The sequence below is a fragment of the Chrysemys picta genome, chromosome 2 (genome assembly GCF_011386835.1).
Source record: "Chrysemys picta bellii isolate R12L10 chromosome 2, ASM1138683v2, whole genome shotgun sequence".
NCBI lineage: Eukaryota > Metazoa > Chordata > Testudines > Emydidae > Chrysemys > Chrysemys picta.
Genome location: NC_088792.1, coordinates 252,486,377 through 252,508,009, shown reverse-complemented (window position 1 = coordinate 252,508,009; position 21,633 = coordinate 252,486,377). Strand labels below are relative to the sequence as shown.

The window sequence follows — 21,633 nt, the reverse complement described above, 5'->3', positions numbered from 1 at the left end:
TGAGCTGCAGAATGGGTGAAACATCAGCAAGAGAAGGTGAAATGGATGAAAGTGGACTAGTTGGTGAAAGTAGTAGTGAGTTTCAGTTGCCCCCTCATATTAAGGGCATCACCTCATACCTTCTTCATCCAACCACCCATCTCAAGCAGTCCCATCAAACACGAGTTGATACTGAACGGGCTCTCACCCCAGGATATGGGAGCAATACAAGCAATACTCCTGAGGGAACTCAGTGGCAAAAAATTCTGCACCAAAAAAATAAAAATTCTGCACATAATATTTTAAAATTCTGCACAATTCTGTGTATTTTATTTGTAAATAAATAAATGTGGAAGCTCCAGCATGGCAAAGGGGAGCACAGACCACTGGCTGCACAGATGTGGGAGATCATCCCGCAGCCCCTCCCTAGGACATGCACTCAGCGGTGAGGCTGCACCTGACCCTGACATAGCGCAAGGGCCGGGCCTGCCCCAGAAACACCCCAGGGCCCTGCCCCTCCATGCCAGGTGCACCAAGATAGTGAGCAAGAGGTACAGTCTCACATGCACACCCAGCCCTGGCCCCTGAGGGACTTAGTGTGGAGTGAGAGGGTTTGGTGTGGGCAGCTTGGTGCGGGGGTCCAGATAGGGGGGAATCTGGATGCACAGGGGCTCGTTGGGGGTTTCCAGGTGCAGGGGGAATGGGACTCTGCGAGGGGGGTCTGGGTGTGGGAGGGTGGAGGTGGCTGGGGGGTCTGGGTGTGGGGGGCTCAGCAGGGGAGTCTGAGTGCGTGAGGCTTGGTGGGATGGGGATCTGGGTGTAGGTGGTTGGGGCTCAGTGGGGTGGGGGGTCCAGGTCCGGGAGGCTCATGGGGATGGTCCAGATTCAAGGGGGGGGCTCAGTAGGGTGAGAGTTTGAGTGCAGAGTACTCAGGGGTGGCTATGATAGCTGCTAGCTGAGTCTCATAGTCACTGGAACACATGCAAGCTCAAGTGCTGGTCCTAAAGTAGGTACTGAGTCCTTCAGATGGTGGACAGTTCCAAGAAATGTCCACATGGGTCTTCCTAGCTGCTCTGCAGAGCCTCAAGTACTCAAGACAGATGCCAGCATATTGGGGTGGGGAGCACACATCGGACAAAGAACAGTGCAGGGAATGTGGCGCTCCATAGATAGGAATGAGAGCATCAACCTCTTGGAGGTCAGAGCAGTGAAGCTAGCCCGATGAATGTTCCAGAGCCCTGATCACATCCCAGTCCAATTGGACAACAAACTTGATCCTACACTAAGAAGGGATGGAAATAATGGAATGAACTTGGGAAAAATCTGGCTTCCATAAGAGCAATACGCAAAGGGAGAACTAAACCAGAAGGCAGATTGGCTCCACAGATACACAGTTGGCAGCTCAGAAGGGGAAGCATTAATTGCACTTGGATTATCGTTCAAAGTGATTACGACTACACTGGCCTCCAGATGGACTTCAACACTAATGGCCTACTTCTCCAGCTAGTCATGGTTTACCTCATGGTGTCAAGAAAAAAACATATACCCCAAGCACCCTGGAATTCCAGCTATTCTAGATTTTCTTCAGGACATTATGGAAAGGGACTATAGCACAGCAACATAGCACATACGTCATAACCCATAAGTAATGTCTTACATGCAAGATCCTTGGGCTCTTTAGCCAAAAATCTTCAAGTCTCAAGAGTTCTCAGAGCAAATTGTCTAAACCTGCAGTAGACCAATGTTCCTAAGGGGGATCTAACTACTTGTACTAGGACCCCTAACCACTCACCCCTTTGAACCATTTACAATGGTCATGCCTTTCTTTCTACCTACCTATCTGTCTACACCTGCTTCTTATTTGCTATGATACATGCTAGATGAGTCTCATAGTTAGCAGCTCCATCCATACAGAAATCACATTGTGTGTGCCATGATGACAACGTGGTTCTAAGGACTCTGGAATCTTTCTTACCAAAGGTGAATTCCTCTTTGCATGCTTCACAGGAAGTGATCCTCCCCCCATTCTGTTCAAAGCCACAGCAGCCTACTGAAAAGCTCTGACATAGTGAGGATATACATAGAACACTAAAGATCTCATCATAGGCGATCCCTCAAAGTCAAGGATGATATCTTTCATGGATTATCCATTTAAAGTTATCTATGGGTCCACAGATGGGCCACAGCCTCTGCCACATTGCAGACATGTGTTTCCGAGAAGGGTGGGTGAATCTGAGATATTGGTTCGAAGCATAGTGCGCTCTTTCTGTTGCTCCCGTTTTTCTGTTACATGTAGTCGAATCTGGTTCTCAAAGTGCCGAGTTCCCTGCTTCAAGCAATTCCTCCATTGTTGTTGGACCTGGGCTATACATTCCTACAAGTTAATGTCAATGTTGCATTTTCTCATATTAGTCTTCAAGACAGCTCTATAGTGTGTTTTCTGCCCTCCTCTAGCATGTTTGCCTTGAGAAGAGAAAACTTGTTTTGGCAGTCTAGAATTGGGCATCCGAACTACATGACCTGCCCAGCAAAGTTGATGATAATCATCACCTCGATGCTTGTGATATTCGCTTACGAGAGGACATTGATGTTAGTGCGTCTATCAGCTCATTTAATTTGAAGAATCTTACGCATACGCCACTGATGATACTTCTCCAGTGCCATAAGATATCTCCTATATGTAGTCCACATTTCAGCCCCATAGAATAAGGTGGGGATCACAACTTTATAAACCAGAAGTCTGGTTTTAATTCTAATGTCACAATCTTCAAAACACCCTCTTTTCATATGACCAAAAACTCAGCTGGCACATTTGAGACAATACTGGATACTTCTGCCCCATATAGCACTGCAGGTTGTACCACTGTTCTATACAGTTGCGCTGTCAGTCCCAGTGGCATACGTTTGTCATACACAATGCCTGAGACATTATTCCACACTCTTCCAGCACTCCCCAGTCTGGACTGTACCTCACATTCAAGCTTGCCGTCTTCTGTAACCCACCTGCCCGGGTACTTGAACTGGTCAATCTGGTTGAATTCTACTCCATTAATTTCTATATCCAGTTTCCCTGCGGCACCTCTACTGACCCATATGAGTTCAGTCATAGTGATTTACAGCTCATGCCTGTTCAGCTGATCATACTACTGATTTCACTATTTCCTTTAGGTCTTCTTTTGAGGATGCCCTTATTGCTATGGTACCAAGTATCGGAGTGATAGCTGTGTTAGTCTGTAGCCACAAAAACAACGAGGAGTCTGGTGGCACCTTAAAGACTAACAGATTTCTTTGGGCCTAAGCTTTCGTGGGTAAAAAACCCCACTTCTTCAGATGCACCTGAAGAAGTGGGGTTTTTTACCCAGGAAAGCTTAGGCCCAAAGAAATCTGTTAGTCTTTAAGGTGCCACCGGACTCCTCGTTGTTCTTATTGCTATATCATCTGCATATAGCAGCTTCTCACCTTTTCCCATTGGGATCTTCTTCCAGCAGATGTAGTCAATCAGTACTAAACAGCAGCAGACTGAGGGCCAATCCCTGATGCAGTCCAACTTTCATTTCAGAGGCAGGACCGGCTCCAGGCGAAGGAAGCAGATGCCTGGGGTGGCCAATAGAAAGGGGTGGCACTCCGTCCGGTATTGGGGCGGCACGTCTGGGTCTTCGGTGGCACTTCCGCCGTGGGTCCTTCACTCCGTCTCTTCTTCTTCGGCGGCACTTCGGCAGGAGCTCAACCGTTTTGTTTTGTTTTTTTGCCGCTTGGGGTGGCAAAAAAGCTGGAGCCGGCCCTGTTCAGAGGGGCTTGTTCCAAAATATGTTCAGATCTCTGTTTCAAGTGGAGTACATAGTACACTCTACGTAGTGCATTCACCATAGTTTTTATATCCTCAGACACTCCATATTTCCTCAGCACGGTTGTAAGCATCCTTCTGTCCACATTATCATACACCTTTTTTGTGTCTATAAAACCCAAGAAGCTATCCTATTGGTACTCTAGCTGCTTCTCTGTTGTTTGCCGAATTACGAACACAGCATCTGTGGTTCCTCATCCTTTCTTAAAGCAAAACTGTTCTTGTTTGAGGAGTTATTCCACCATTCGTCTAATCCTAGCGTCCAAGATGTGTTCCAGTATTTTCACTCCATGCAACAGTAACTTTATCCCTTGATAGTTTCCACAGTCATGGATGCTGCCCTTCTTATGTATTGGGACCAAGATAGACTTGCATCAATCTTTGGGGAGTCTCTTGCCTGCCATACAGCTTTAATCACTCTGCTCATCCATTTTATGCCTCTCTTACCCAAGACTTTCACCAAGTCCACTGTCACTTCATCAGGTAAAAAAAGTATTTTACAAAAACCATGGAACTAACAAGAATGAAATCCCAGCGCAACTGGAATCACTCCCCAGACTCCCATTGACTTCATTTGGGTCAGGTTGTCACCCATGGTGCTTAACTTCACTATTCTCTGCTTTTTCAGTGTATTCAGTTTCCCCTTCCTTTGTATATACACTCTCTGTTGGGATTGTGAGCTCTTTGGGGCAGGGCGCTTGTCTTTATATGGGTCTATGGGTTACTTGTTGGCGCAATATAAATAACAATACTGATATCCATGTTTGATTCTGACAATGCCTCTCATTCAAGAATTGGATGATGAGACTTGATGGTCAGGCAGAACTTGCTCAGTTTAAGTGATGATTTGCAGGAAAAAGAGAAGGGAGTTGCAAAATTGAGTACTAGAGGATAAAAGCAACCTAATAAAACCACGCTGCTCAAATATTCTTAAGTGAAAGTGGCTTGTTAGGGTTAATAGATGAATCATGCCTAACAATGTGCATTTAATTGCTGAACTGCTAGGTTAAGCATCTAATAGAATTTGGTTTAATTTTTTTCAGTGTAAATTTGCAGGCAAATGGAGCATCCCTAATGTTCTGAGCAATAAATACACATACACAGCTTCAGAACCTCTTATTCAGAGAGCTAATGATGGCTAAAAGCAACAGAGGGTCCTGTGGCACCTTTAAGACTAACAGAAGTATTGGGAGCATAAGCTTTCGTGGGTAAGAACCTCACTTCTTCAGATGCAAGACATCTGAAGAAGTGAGGTTTTTACCCACGAAAGCTTATGCTCCCAATACTTCTGTTAGTCTTAAAGGTGCCACAGGACCCTCTGTTGCTTTTTACAGATTCAGACTAACACGGCTACCCCTCTGAATGTTGGCTACGTTACCAAGTTTATTCCAGAAAAGCACTGTGGTGGATGTTGAAGTTTAATCTGGACAATGACTGAAAAAGGCAGAAGGGAATGACAGCACCTTTACTACTAAGAAGATTAAAAATACCAGTGGCTGGTGTGGGACCTTAATCTTTGACCTCCTGACCCAGAGATGAGCATGCCACCAACTGATTCCTACTGATACTCTTGACAAACTCACCAATGCAACTTTATCTTTAAATGAGGATACTACTATATGTCTTTACCTCCAAATCACAAGGCACTCTTTGTTGTTTGAGTTGCACCTTCAGCAGATTTTTTTGTTGATGGTCTTCTACACACTCAATTTCAGTCACAGGGAATGCCTGCTGCTGTGTGTCTTCACTGACACTGACCACAAATAGCACCTCTGACGTAAGCAGCAAGCATCCTTCATGCTCCTGGCCTGATCCACTCACAATAACCACGTCCAGTGCCATATGGACCTCTGGCCTTCCTAGAGACTGAAGCATTTTCCTGTTTAAAAATAAGTCAGTATTAGAAATTTGGATGTGTAAAGTAGTAACTCACTTTTTTTCTTCCAGGTTTTCACTTAAGATTGTAGCTGCCTGCCACCTAAAAATACAAGATAAGCTGGAGTTTGTTTTTGTTAAAATAACTAATACCACATTTCCTGCAATACTCATGTGTAAGATTTAAATAACAAGGTTTCACATTTATTCTGTAAAGTTTATCATAACTCCTTAACGATTTGCTGCAAAACTGACGTAATAACTTCATGGCTATTCATAATTACGTTCACCTAGGTCAACCAATTTCTCATCCCAATAGAGAAATCACCCTGAGAAGCTGGATCCAAATCCAGTGCAGAAAGTAAACCTATCTTCAGTGACAGCTATTTCTGGAGATGTGCAGTATTTTTCTTGGGCTCAGTGCAATGATAAATAAGTAAAAACTTACTGAATGTCATTAAATAAAGATTAGCTCTGCAGTTCAAAAGCTGGAAGCAGATCAGCAGTCCATCATTTGCAGATTGGGTTTCTACGCAGTACCTTTGTGTTTAACATTCCTAAATAAACTGCTATAACTCAGCCTTTCCTAGGGAAGAAGCCGATTAACTTGACCAAGAGCCAGAACCTATTAATAAACAATGTGGATGTAAAAATGAGCAAGTGTCTAAATAATTTTACCAGACATATTTGACGTGGCTGTTTGGAGCCTGCTCAACATTTTGATCACTTGGATGATAGCGCTGTTTGGGAAGCTGAGAAAGTCCAGCTCCATGCAAAATACCTGTGGTAAGAGAATTTAAGATTTTTACTAGTTGTTTTCTGGAAAACAGTTACATGTTGCAGTGATGTCATCTGTTTAGAGCGGTTCATAAAACAGTGCAGATACAAACTGATGTCACATCTTTGGAAGCTGTAATAAAGATAATTCATTGAACATTACAATGCAATAGCTGTGCATTTAACCCTTAGCAAGAAACAAACAACAACAAAAAAGAATGTACTAAAAGTCAGTCACACACTAGCAAATAGGAGAAACATAATGCCCTTGAGAGCCATCATTCCAAAATGGGATAAGACACATCATTTACAATTTATGTATAAAAAGCCAAGACCACCGTTAACTTCCTTGTTCAGAATTAAAATACTTCCACATATGTGCCGTGATTGGTAAAAATTAGAAGAAAAGTTTGCCTAGGTACAGCATTTAAATGTTAAGTTACTTAATCCAGCTGTTAAACATGGATCTATATACATTTATGAGATCTCCTGGGGCATCTGGTTTATTATAAGTTCTTCTTAGTGCCAGCACAGAACGAAGACTACAAGAAGCAGTTAAACAGGTCTCTAAGTAGAATATCCAGAGTAGAAGATGATACAGCATGTGTGCTTTCTGGTGGCTTGTAAATTTTTATAAATGAGGTATGGTCATTAGACCAAGAATTACTTGTTTGTAAAAACTTCATTGATATAATAAATTCTTTAACAAGAGTGACAGAAACTAGGTTAAGAGTTGCGGAGCAGTGTAACAAGGTATAGTGCTGAGCCCTTCATAAGTAAACAACAGAGGAAAATGATTTTGTTAAATTAAGCACTCCAATGAAGCAATAGGCATCTTTACATAGGGGTGTCAGTAATTTATATTCCTTTTTCTAAAATGGATAATAATTTAAACATAAAATGGATAATAATTTAAACATAAAATGGATAATAATTTAAACAAAACATCAGTATTTGAAAAAATACTTTAATTTTTAACACACATGTTGATGCTAATACTTAAAAGAAGCTTCCCACTTGTAACAATTGGCTTACCCAAGTTCTCAGCATTATGCAAGTGAAAATGTCATTTACAGATGGAGAGAGAACATGTGTTTATTTCTGTGTGGTCCCCCACCCCAGGGTCCCTCCCAAGAGGCACAGACCCAACTTCCAATCCAGTTGTGGCTGAGAGTTATTCTAACTGTTGTGTGTTTCTCTCTCACGCACTGCCATTTATTATTGATATAGTTTTTATGTCTTTCCCTGGCTAACTCTTTCTGTCATATGTTCATGGAAAACATGATGTGTTGTATACAATATCTGCAGTGAAAACTGTCCCTCTGTGGTTATGGATTTCTTGTAGTTTGATAATGATTGTACTCTGGGCTTAAACCTAGAAACAATGATTCTTCAGTTAACAAAAAGAACATTGTTCCCACAACTTAGGGCCAGATTCTGATTTCACTGACATCAGCTTTACACTTGTGGAATGCAGATTTCAGAGGAATTACTCCAGAGCCAAACTAGTGTAAGAGATAAAATCAGGCTCACAATATTGTAAAACCATTGAAGAAGAGACTGAGCTGTACACAAGCCTTTTTACCAACAGGATATAAAAAAGATTACCAAGCATGTTTGCTTGTTATTTAATTATTTACTATCTCCCAGATTAGGTTAGGGACGTGTTCTGTGTGTAAAGAGAAGTGTGGAGATAATTTTTCAAAATTTCGACTCTAAGGCAGCTCCTCATATTCCACTCACAAATAACTTTGGCTTAATGCAGGGGTTCTCAGACTTCATTGCACCGCGACCCTCTTCTGACAGCAAAAATTACTACACGACCCCAGGAGGGGGGACCTTAGCCTGAGCCCCACTGCCCTGGCTGGGGTATGTGCGGGGAGGGGGAGGAAGGGGTGTGACGGCAAAGCCAAAGCCCACATCCCACCACCCCTGGTGGGGAGACCGAAGCCCAAGGACTTCAGCCCCAGACAGGATGCCTGTAACCTGAGCCCCGCCACCCAGGGCTCAAGTCCTTAGGCTTTGGCCCTGAGTGGTGGGACTTGGGTTTGGGCTTGGGCCCTGGGTGGTGAGGTTCAGACTTCAGCTTCCGCCCCAGACCCAGCAAGTCTAACGCCAGCCCTGGTGACCGCATTAAAAAGGATTCGTGACACACTTTGGGGTCTCAACCCACAGTTTGAGAACTGCTGGCTTAATGAATCAGTATATCAAGAAAAAGAGGAGAACGCTCTCAGATTAAAAGCACCACTCCAAAAGTCAAAAAAATCATTTAAAAATTGGTTGACGTTAACTTAATGACTGATTTGTCGTCAATGTGTATCTTGTTCCCTTTTTTAACCCTTTAGTTTTGGAGCTGAGGATTCATGACACCAGAAGCAAATGCTATTAGCAAGTTTAGATCATTTTCATGGTACTCTTTCACATATTTTACTGGCCCAAAGTGCATTTACCTAGATCTGAAAGGATTTTCCATAACTACTGTTAGTGCTTAATCTACTTGGCATGCCCATTCCTCTATCATAAAGTTGGGGTTACCAGTATATCCAAAACCAGAATTCAATTCCCTACCCGGAAGCACTACAATTTAAATGGGATATTCCCACCACATAATTCTTTTTTTTTCCTCTCAGATTCTTTATTTAAAGAAAACACAACTCTTTCTTTTCTGTAACAGATCAAGCACCCACAAAATAATGCTCTAATTCGATATATTATTGCTGCATTACATTTACTGTTGAAAACTCTCTTGCAGCACATATGTTTCTGTAACTAATTCCCCTGGCTTCCAAAAATTACTTCATAGTACATTCTATGTTCCTGGTGCTACACACGACTGTGATCTCAATGCAAGAGAGCACGACGGGATGACTTTTAAGGGAGAAAGACAACATTTATAGTAATTTAACTGTAGTATTTTTAATCTTTTTGCAAGGAAAATAGCTACTGATTCATATAAACAGACACGGCAGGCTGTATTTCATGACCAAATCTTAAGAATATTCTTTAAAGTTAATACTGAGATCTCAAAATCATTGAAACTCACCGTAGCCGGTCTGGGAGACAAGTTCGGCTGCTCCTCCAATTGGCTTAGTAAACACTCCCATAATTCCTTTCCCTACACCAGAGATAACACCTTTGGCCTTGTGCCCTGCCGAAGCTTGGGCCTCAGATATTTTCTGAAAATTCTGCATTGGCTGATCTACAATACCAGCAATTGCTCCTGAAAAAACAAGAGTCGCCAATAATTAATGAAGATTAAAATCCCAAAACAAGATCAAATCTGAACATTGGAAGAGAGCTTTGTTTGGACTGAACATTGAACTCCACCCTCTTATACAGCTATTTAGCATACATTTACCAGTTATCTAAACAGTATTTTCGCTTCGTTTAGACTAAACCTCCACTTCCCTTTCACATGTCTCACTCTTTAAACCTTCAAATCACTTAACTTCATAATATGTTTTTGTCTTTCAACTACTTTTTATTAAATGCCTTTGCTGACTTGATATAATGTAGTTCACTCTATATGTGGCTTCTGGAAATGTTGGGAGTGGAATAAATATCCACTAGTTTTGAAAGACTTCTAGCAGTTATGGAAATGAGATTTTCATGTAAGCCTAAGATTGACTTCACGAGAATAAAAACTGCTTGCATTCAATAGATCATGTTTATATTCTCTTCCACTGCCAGAAATGTTCATAAGCTAATGCAACTTTTGATATACTACTAAGATTAGTAGAATTAGACTTTTGGACTTTTTGTTACTCTTTTGTTAAAACGACCATATTTTACTTTAATGTGTATGGTTCAAACTTTTACAAGTGACACAATGACCTCTCCAGCTTTTAGTATCAACAGAGGACTCCAACTTAAATCTTCCTAAATGTAAACAGGTATGTGAGGTGGTACATTTCTTTGATCTTGAGTTTACTCAAACCACTTACCACAGACATGTCTCTAGTTATTGTAATTTTGATAGATAAACTATTTGGAAATCACTAAGAGTACAATGATTGGACAAAGTGACAGGGTGCTAGTTAGATAACATCAATTAGAGAATGGGCTGCCTGAGCTAAAGTCCTTTGCTCACTGCAAAGCAATTCACCGGGTGCAAGTTTGCAGACCCCTCAGATAGCTCTCAGTTTGCAGTTCCTGCTGCAAATATCAAGATAAAGCAGCCACTTAAGGACTAAGAAATTGCCTGGAAGTGTTACCTTTATAGCCATGCATTTCTCCTAGAGCATGGAAAACTCTGAAGAGCTGACTTTCTATCTGGCACTAAGTGTGCACATGGGGGCAAATGCACCCAGGAATAATTCCACTGATTTCAATGGAGTTACACCAGGGGTGCATCTGACCCAATACGTTTACCAGACTGACATATGCTAGCTAGCCCCTAACTGGTTTTAAAATGATCTTAAGAAATGGGCACTGGATTAATGAAGGAGCTGCTGATTTTGAATGATGAGAACTGGTGTATTTTCCAAATAACAAATGAGATTGGGGGAGAAGAACGTTCACATTTCCCCCTATTCTTGTTCTCTAAAACATTGCATCCCCAAAATGCATGTAATATGAAAGCACTGTAAACCTTCCTCCAGTTACACACACTTCTTCCACTTTTTATGTGTATATCATTTCCCAGAAAAGCATGTTTGTATTGCTGCCTCCTTGTTTGTAAGAGACCTGCCCGCTATTGTGAATACTCATTATATCTTTCATTTCAGTCACATTTTTAACTCTTTGTATTATAATGCCAGGCTATGAAGCTTCCTTAACTATATGCTGTGGAAGAGATGTACTTTTCAATTCAGTTCCATTTCATTAATTGTTAACAGCTGCTCATGCTTGTTGATTTCAAAATACACCAACACCCCATTGCATAAACGGGAGCTGTTCATCCATTCTTTGCTCTTGTACAACTGTTAACACATCTGAAGAAACAAAATAATTCTTTGTGTAGTACTAAGTTCCAATATTATGTGACTTCTTGACCTCTTTCACCCAACCTACAGAGGTCATGCACTGCAACTGCACTCTCAGAACAGAAGTTATTGCCTTATTAAATGTAATCCACCTAAATCCTCGCACTAGTAAATTACTTACTTGAGCAATGTTATAAGGTAATAATGAATAAGAGCTTACTCCAAAGAACTTGTGGTGTGCTGCACACACTTCTCTGATGGAATCAGGCCCAGAGGACAAGACAGCAGAATGGAAACTGCTGTGACTATGATACATAAAATTATTATTTATATCGTGCCCAAGACAATACTACCACAATCCATATAATAAACAACAGTACTCGCATCTAACTAACCTTTTGGTACCTGTGGTTGGGTCTCATCAAGCTTCCCCAGAGAAATGCAGGGGAGACTTCCTTTTGAGGGTACTCCCACTTCCATGGGGCAGCTGGACCCATGCAGCTCCCATCCTCCCTCAATCATGTGGGCTCAGGAGAGGAAGAAGTTCCCAGGGCAGAGCAAGCCCAGGAGCAGAGACTTGCCCCAAGCTGAAGCCAGAATCAGCAACACGGCTAGAGATGCACCCCTGAAGCCTGTCTAGGTCTCTCCAAATCTCCTAGTACCTGGAACTGTGCAGAGAAGACTATCCTTTGAGGGCAGCTGGCCCTATGTGGCTCTATCCCTCCCCACTCATATGTGGTTGGCAGAAGAAGCAGCTCCCAGGGTGGAACCAGCCCAGGAGCACAGATTTTTTACCAGCAGGAGCATGGGGGAAGCAGAGGCTCAGTTAGGGTCACCTTTACAGCTCCTGGACAATGGTGAGGTCACCAGAACTATGACCTCTGTAGTTTGTACCTTGGACATCCCTGCCCCCCATTTATTGTCTGTTCATTCCAACTGCCTCCTATTCTTCTCTTTCACAGGCCCTTCATTGCCAGGCTCACTCTCCTGTCCTCCCAATACAATAAAAGCAAAACCCATTTCCCTTCTTTACCACACCAAAAAAATTGTACAACCGCTATGACATCTGCCAACCATCAACCTGATTACTCTGATTTTATACTGTATCCCTGCTGACTGAAAAAAAAAAAGTGGTCTTTTTATAACTACAAAATGTGTGTTCAGGGCAAGTCGAAGTTCCTTGCCAGGAACAAATAGAACACTCCAATGGAACGAATGCTCAGAGTGATGAACAGTGTTTGGAGTGAAGAGAAAAGTCAAACGGCATAGAATCTATGTAAGCTGTTCTTTTGCTCACAGTGAATGTTAATGCCACTTGTTCTGTGTTTCATTCATTTAGATCAATATGTTACAGGAAGAAAATCCTCCACTATGAAAACAATGCATGTGTCGCTGTTGAGTCAAAAGCTGGCAGTAGAGTCATAAGCACAGAGAGTACTTTTGTCAGTTGTGTGACACAAGTGTTCTAGTTTCTGAAAATATGATCAGAAAGTGGTTGCCTTGCTGCAAACAACACGTGCTTTTCACTCTTAAGCACTGGGTAGTACTACTGAAATGAACAGGCCCACTTGTGAATACAGTTAAGCATGTGCATAAATATTTGCTGGATTAGGATTTTAGACTGCAGGATCTTCGGGACAGGGACGGTCTCTTACTTTCTTGTATGTACAAAGCCAAGCATAATGGAGCCCTGATCCCAATGGATGCAACTGTAATACTACCACTATTATAGTGAATAATAAAGTTTAGAGAGACAAGATGGGTGAGGTAATATCCTTTATTGGATGAACTACTTTTTGTGAAAGAAACGAGCTTTCGAGCTTACACAGAGCTCTTCTTCAGATCTGGGTTGCCTGTAATGGAAATCACAGCTTCCAAAAGCCAGGCTTTACATTGTCTAACTACAGAATTATTAGTTTGTTCATGCTACATTCTACTAATACTACTAAATAAGATTGCTCGCTAGCATGAAGTATAGTGTGAGTGGAGTGTACAGTCCTCCTTCAGTTTTTCTGAAACGTCTGTTTCGCTAGGGTTAGACAGCTGTTCAATTACTCAAAAATGTTCCATTTCATAAAAAGGAGCTGATTCAATGTGGTGTCTTTCACCAGAGCCAACATTTTTGAAACTGATCCCATAGCATCAATATTCTCTCTCACATAATTATTAGTTTTTATTTAAGACATGATAGTGTGATTAATGCTATACAAAATGCAAAAGATGACATGGCCCCCTGCACTGAGGAGTTTATAATCTAAATACCACAATCTACACTTTTATATTTTATATACTTCTATATTGAGATCTGTAACAGAAAAAATGCCTAGACTCTTTTGATATCAAAAATATGACAGAAAACATCCAGCAGTCTCCTTGTAACTAGAAAATAAGAAAATAGCGAGCCAGAGATAACAATCAAATCAAACAACACCCTGACAGTGCTTGAGTCATTTAAAACTAGACAGAACGAAGCACTTAAGAATGCACTGTGGGGAACAACTTGCACTGGGAAGGAGACAGAGTACATGACTTTGGCCCTGATTCAGCAAAGCACTTAAGCACGTGCTTAAGTGCTTTGCTGAATTGGGGCCATAATGGGCTAGATTGTCAAGCAAGTTAGGTGTGCAAATGTGCACTCATTTTTTTCTGTGCAATTACCACAAATACATATGTAAATCAGATAATTGTGCACACATATGACTAAAACTGGCCATTTGCATATGCAATTACCCAAACTGTCTGCACATTTGGGTTGACTGGAACACACATTATGCTGCTTTGATCATCTGATCCTATAGGTCTTTTCCATGTTTCTATTAATCTATGCAATCATAGAAATTATTTCTACGAAGGACCTAGCAATCCCTATCTTTAGATTCATTCTGAATGCTTCCTGTTTGTGAGAGAAAAGAACACAGCAGCACCACTTCATTTCACTTCACTGTACAAAAAAGACACTGGAGGTATTTATTTTAAGCGTTCTATAAATGTGCTGGTAAAGCAAACCAGTACTGCAGCACTTTACTCCAACCAAATCTGTTTTGGATGGATTTCTAAAATCCCTAAAACTGAATGGTCAGGGGAGAAATGTCATTATGATGTATCTGTAACAGCTGGGATTTATGTGTATTATGTACATAACTTAGATGCCTATTGTTTGTATACTTAATAAGAGAATCAGTCTTTTTGATGTTATCAAGAAGAAATCAAGATTTGTGTCTGATACAATTGTGATGTCTGCTGATTCCTCACTGATACTGACAGGCTCTATACTTGTCAATTCCCCTAGAGTAACCACAGGTATTTATTTGGGAGGTTAATTATTTCTATTGCTAAGAATAGTAGGTATTACTTTAGCAGTGAAGAATTTGTAAACAGAACCATGGAGACAGAGAGTACAAGTTCCTTATTCCTGGGACTGTTGAAATTTTAAAATAAAACAGTGCTGCAACTGCAGCCTAAGCCAAAATGTAAACTGCTGCTCTTCTTCCGTATTTTGAGGAACAGCAGCAATTAAAAGCAAGACGTTATTTGGTATTTAGAGGAGTACTGTTTAAGTGCCAAATTAATAACCTCATATTTCCAACATAATGTTTGAGTTCTTGGGTAATCAAGGAGGCTCCAGCATTCTAATTCCTGCTATTTTCATAAACCCAGAAGTATCCACATAACCACGGTAGCCTTTCAAAAAGATATTAGACTACTTAGTGCACTGTGCCTGGATGTATGTGACAAGTGTGGTGTAATCCACTGGTATGTGTGTGTTACAGGTGGCCTGTATGAGCCAATCCACAGAGGATATTAGTTGTTACAGCCCCCCAGGACAGAGTGTTGTCTCTTTAGCTCAAGTTGTAGCAGCTCATGCTTTTAGCTCTGCAGTTCCCCAGTTCAATCGCCTCTGTGTTGGCCAAAAGGGTGGCCATCACATTGGCCTATGGTCTTATTTGTGACTGAGCTAAGATCACCAAACTATTTCTCACCAGCATCCAATACTGGACTGACGCAATGCTTCCCAAACTGAAATCTTTCATCCAGCTACTCAACTTGACTGCCCCCAGCCCAATAAAAAAACCTTCTCTAAACTGCCTATGATTTGCAATATCTGTACCAGTTTACTATTGGGTTAGTGGCTACTAATATATGAAATTGCTGCTTCATGCACATTTTCTCTCAGGACACTAGCTTGCCAGGTTACAGGCATTATCAAATGACAGGGCTTCATATCATCTAATGTTTTCGCTTAAAATAATTTTCAGTAACTTAACCTGAACTTGTAACATTTTACCACTTCCTCTTTGGGGCTTTCAGGGTTGCGGTTGTAAATTTAGGAGTTGTGTATAGTACTGAAGATTAGGAACGAGGACAAATCCTGTCAAGCTCGTCTCTTCTAACCTTTAGCTCTGGACTGTTTTTTGGTCACTTTGATCTCTAAGGGATTCATACTCCTTCATATGCACTAAGGCACCTTGCCAAAGAATACAATTTGGCATTCCTTTGCTAGTGTGACAAATAGAAGTACCCTAGAAAATCCAGTTCCTGAATGCTTTAACTAGAAAACTTCCTTTTAGAGATTTTCCAGAGTGGTTTAGTTTTCAAACTTTTATGTAATATTTTGAAATATCCATAGTGATCTTCACCTCTGACCAAACCATTTGGCTGCTTGACTAATATAATTATACTGAGCCAGGCCAATCTGGCTTTCTTTGCAAAAGTAGAATTCTTCATCAAAGTTTACTTGACATTTGCACTACGCTCAAGTGGTTTTCAAACAAAAACAAGCATCTCTGATATCTATTGTGCATTAGAAAACACAATCAGTTTTAGAAAGTTTTCCTATAACTCACTGGAAAGTAATCATCAGAATGATGACGTCTTTGTGCTGACTTCCCTACAAACCAGCATGCCCAACACAGAATTATTCTTTCATTTTGAGCTATACATCATGTACCAATAAAAGCGTTTCCCAAGAACAGCATGAGAATATGAAGTTATTCTATATCTGCAATTATTATTAACAGGAAAAACAATATTTAAACTCACCCTAATCCTGGATGAACAGAAACAATATCTCGTATAAGTAACTCTATGGCCATTTAAGAAAGTTTTGGCCTTTTTAACCTGCATACAACTGTACAAAAGACTGATGAGTAGTTCATAAATATCCAGTATAACTATAGTAAATTGGTAACAATACATTACCTAAAAGGCTGATGCCTAAGCGGGAAAGCCCCTGCCTCAGTCCTTCTCCCAAATTCTCTGGAAGCTGCCTTCTCCATTCTTCTTGTCTGTTATAATGCTCCTCATCCAGTGACAGACGATCCATATTCCGAGCAAGACTTGTTGCAAGATTGGTAATTGATGTCAGCGTACCTAAAAACATGTAGTTATATGTTTTAATCTGGATCAGACTGTTTTATTCTAAGTCTCACTGAAATATGCTTACCAACAGAACAGCAATTCAACTGAATAAGTTGCCCATGTGTAACATACATTTATTATTATTTGTTAAGCAACATCAATGTGCTTCATTAGTGCACATCATGCCTTTTACATTGCCCTTCACCAGGCCTGCCTTACTAGTGACAAGCACAGCTCATCCACATATCCTTCCCTGGTTCCCAAACTATTACAAGTCTGACATGAGCATAGTGGGGATGGATGGAAAGGTAAACCAAGATTCATAAAATGATCCTACAAGAGCTTCTCTTGTATGAATCTGAATTGCTAGCAAACAGCTAATGCTCCATTTTCTGTTGCTGACCTTGTTAAGCCACAAGATGGCACTGTTTATGTATCCTTGTAAAAGAAAAGCTGGCTGTGTTTTAAATTCAGATCTGCCTTCACATCAAAATGTACTTACAAAAGTTATGACAACTGCATCTACATTTTTTTTAGAAATAATAAATATGATGAGGCAACATAGTGTAGAATTTCTTATGTTTAGCAGAAGTACTGAACACCTTTAATATTTCTGTAGTTATCACACGGAATAATGGCCAAGCCAATCTTGGTTTCCCCAATGGGAGGTTTAAAATTCTGAAGTTTCTGAAACATTCTAGCATACTGTAGTCAAGAAGTGATCTGTTTAATACATAAGACATTATATATGAGCTTTGTTATCCTCCCTGCATTTCTTTGCAATCTAACAAGGCAAACAAAGCTGCAGGCAATTTCATTTTAAACTTTAACACATTCTTTAACAATGCATGACAACACGGCAGAAATAGGACCAATGAAGTGAAAGATCTACCTTTGGAAATGTGCTTAACAAACGATGTTGTTCCTCTGGAAACTCCACTGACAAATGCTCCTGGGCCTCTGGTCAGCCCCTCATATGGGAGCCTAAAGAAGTCAGCTATGCCATTCCCTATACTTCGCACCAAGCTAGCTGGGCTTCCGAGAATTTCCAAGGATCCGACAACCCAGCCTATGTGGAGAAACAAGACAAATGTTACATTCACTAAAATTGTGGAAGCAGCAGTTGTGAAAAAAGTTATTCCTTAATTCTCCCCCCCCCTTTTTTTTTACACTAGAATTCACCACATTATGAACTTCCTCTGAGCAAAACACGGGAAATAACTCATCCACTATGAATTCAGAAATGGCAATCTTTCATACTTTGTAAATCAAAGAAATCCGTTTGGCAAACTCACAAATAGCTTTGGAATGACTTCCTTCCACGAGCCTCCCGTATTTCTGCTAAATGTGTGCGTGGAGAGATGGAGGCTAGATTCTAACAACTAGAAGCAACAGTACTGGAGGCTTAGCTTGTTTTGTAGGCAACATAGTGATTTCTCATCCTTATGTGAGAGAATCATGACAGCCAGTTTACAGCGATTCAATGTACAGACTTATGGGAGCATGGAGGTCAATTGCTTGATGGGGTGTTGGAAAAGGGGATGCAGATTTTTGACAAGTGCATGAGAAGTTATTTTTCATCCACCCCAACTCTTCTGAGCTGATCACTTTCTTCTTTGAGCCTAGTTCTAGCCAGATAAATGTCTTTTTCTCAGTACAGTTGTGTAAACAGCAATGACATATACATGCTGATTAGATTACTCATAAGGGAGTATTCCTTATGAATATCCCAGGAGAGGTATCTGGAGATCTGGTTTCCTATATAAATACAGGGTTGTCAGAGGCCAGCCTGATGGCCACTGTATAGTGCTCTGTTGTGAGTCTTACTGTAAATCTGGTTTGCAGGTCTTTTCTTTTTCAGGTTGGTGGATTGGCAGGAGGTTATTAAAGAGATGGTGCTGCCATAACTGTTGATTTCAGCAGCCTATCGAGACTATTTCAGAAACAACACTAAAGAGTCATTGGAACTTGCCTGCTCTCCCAGTCTTACAATCACAGATTTCAGTTAGGGCTGCCAGAGTTACATGATACATAATAGTAACAGAATAGTAAAAGAGGGACTGAACTGCCTCTTGTCTTCCTACTAAGGGCCGTGAAACTGCTTTGCTCTCCTTATTCCCAACCCATCATTGTGGGTTTCTGTTTTCCAGATTCTTTCTTTGTTACTTCTCACAGCCACTCCTAAGTAAAGCTGAATCATGAAACTGAGCAGAGAGAAAATGTTACTCATGTGAAAGAAATTAATCTCGTGCTATCATTTTAAGCTCCTGGAAAATCTATTATTCTTGTAGAATCTGTCCCCCACTTCAGCTTTGTCAGTTGAGAGGTACAGTACACTAAAGACAAAAAGCAGGGATCATAGTGGACCTGAGGGAGAGGCTGGGATGGATAGAAAAACCAAAAAAAAACCCCAAGTACTGTCAACTGGCAACTCCAGGAGAAGATCTGCAATGAAAACCTTCGGACGTTGGCAAAAGTCCTGCAATTGCTGCCCTACAGAGGTGTGTCCCATTGGCAGCCCTCTCTTGTTGGGAGCCCAGGGGAACCCTGTGCTCCAGCATGGGCTTGCTATCTCGCTTCAATGTAATCTTTCTATTAAAAAGTATTTGCCGCTGTATAAAGTGATGGAAAACAGGATGAGGCTGGCAGTGGTGTACAGATGGAATGAATGCTCCATCTGCTCAGGATCCTTTCTGATCAATAATGTTGCATTGACCATTTACATCTACCATATTTGTACATTTCAGGTTTTTGCAGATGTTTTAGGAAATGGAGTCCTTCCAGGAGCTGCTTCTCCCTCAAAGACCCCATCATCAAAACAATGGTTCTCCTGGTGAGGAAGAATGGATGCAGATCCCCGAGAAATGATCAGTGCTGATCTGATCACTGACCACAGATTGCTTGTGAATGACCTAAGATGGTCCATCCCACAGAGGGTAGAACCTGTAGCCTCTCCACCAAATTGACAGACCCTGCCAGTCCGAGGTGTGGGGTACTGAACTTGCCTGAACTCTGCTCACACACTGCCAATCAGCTTTTTCAACTATTACGGATAGGCAGGGCTGAAACTGTTTAAATACAAAGTTCTGGGACAACCTGGCATTCCAGTGACTGTGCACTACAGTTTGGCTTTGAATAATGAGCTGTTGGTTCTGGCAAGGCTGGAAGGCAGCAAGCTCACCTTGGAGTGAGAGAGGGAGAGAGGGAAATAGAGGTATTTTGCATCATGAGCGACCCTTTCTGGCCCATACACTGGAGTGAAGCTGATGGGCTCTCAATGGAACTCAAGTGTGGGAGGCAGTGTGTGTATATGGAGAGAAACGAGGAACTGAGCAGGATCCACCAAATTCACAAATTCTATATTAAAATTGCACAATGTTTCATAAGCCTTATTCCACTACACGTCAGAAGGCACTTAGAATTTATATCTACTAACAAGAAATAACTATTACTACAATGTCTTAGCAAAGATCCACCATGTTCTCTTAATAGGCAACCTATTGGGATTAATTTTGCCTAATAAAATTCAAAATTTCCACATGACTTTTGCTAATGTAATGTGACAGTGTTAAACAACATTTTTAAACAGCGTTCCCCTTCAAACACTGCCCAAGCCACAAAAGTTGTCATTTCCTGTTAATTATTTGGAGGATGTGAGATGGCTAACTCCAAATCCAAAAGGTGACCATTCCAATCCATAAGCTTCCCCTACCACACTGCTACCTGTGATATGGATAGCTGGTGCATGGAGGTAATGGGCATCTTGTTCCACTGCATTAGTTGGACTGCAATTTGGCTCTTAATTAGCAGGAAGTTAAATCTCTCCTTTAGTACTATAGGGGCCTGATTTTAAAAAATGTTTGCACGCAAGTGCACCATTATGGCATGATCAGCTCTGCAAATCAGATATTTGCACATGGGAAAGGCCAGTTAGGCATCTCATTGACTATATTCATCTATAAATACCTGATACACATGCACAATCATGGTAATTGTGCATGAAAATGTGGTACATAATTGTGTACACATTTTGTGCATGTAGCAAAAGTGGAAAAAATAAGATTTTAGAAAATCTGACTCTAAGATACTTAGGAAAATAAATGACAGGTTTCAGAGTAGCAGCCGTGTTAGTCTGTATCCGCAAAAAGAACAGGAGTACTTGTGGCACCTTAGAGACTAACAAATTTATTAGAGCATAAGCTTTCGTGGACTACAGCCCACTTCTTCAGATGTGGGCTGTAGTCCACGAAAGCTTATGCTCTAATAAATTTGTTAGTCTCTAAGGTGCCACAAGTACTCCTGTTCTTTTTTTAGGAAAATAAATACATGTTGCAATAAGTTCTACATTAACTGTGTGTGATCATATACAAATTCCCATGCCTATTAAGGCGTAGAAGAGACTGAGACACTATTATGAATTTATGGGCGACAGAATTTTAAGAATGCATCCATTAATCTAAGAGGCTAATTGCTCACTATTGATTCTGTATGGGAAAAAGACAGTACAGCAAACTACATACTTCATGGATCAAAGGACAATAAACATCTGTGTGCCAATTTAGCATGAAGGCTCTATGAAGAAAGACAGATTCCTAATCATAAAGTGCAGCCAAAAGGTTTAACAAGAAAACAACATACAGTGGTATAATTTGCTTTGAATGCATAGCAACTTATTGAATAATTTGATTAAATAAATTATTTTTTGTGAGTTCATGTTAGGAATTCGTGTTTTGATTCTGATTGTATTTATAATATGAGATGACAAAAACCAAAACGGATAGAATACATTACAATAGTTTTTACAGGGCTTTGGAAAAGTCTTCAGGTAGCCAACTAACATTCACCACAGCTTTAAACGTACATCAATTTCAGCCC

The 21,633-nt window shown here is 40.8% G+C and overlaps 1 protein-coding gene across 12 annotated transcripts in view; it reads right to left on the bottom strand.

Moving 5' to 3' along the window:
- VPS13B (vacuolar protein sorting 13 homolog B) overlaps positions 1-21,633 on the bottom strand; it is a 943,390-nt gene that overhangs the window by 4,129 nt on the left and 917,628 nt on the right. For all 12 annotated transcript variants that reach the window (XR_010598024.1, XM_065582180.1, XM_065582178.1 and 9 more), the window contains 5 exons: positions 17,651-17,827; positions 16,600-16,770; positions 9,519-9,695; positions 6,377-6,479; positions 5,453-5,702 (listed from right to left, as the gene is read on the bottom strand). Coding sequence is in view for 11 of the 12 variants with exons in the window: in XM_065582180.1 (XP_065438252.1) it covers positions 5,453-5,702; positions 6,377-6,479; positions 9,519-9,695; positions 16,600-16,770; positions 17,651-17,827 (878 nt within the window). In the remaining variant the exon portion in view is untranslated. The remainder of the gene's footprint in view (positions 1-5,452; positions 5,703-6,376; positions 6,480-9,518; positions 9,696-16,599; positions 16,771-17,650; positions 17,828-21,633) is intronic.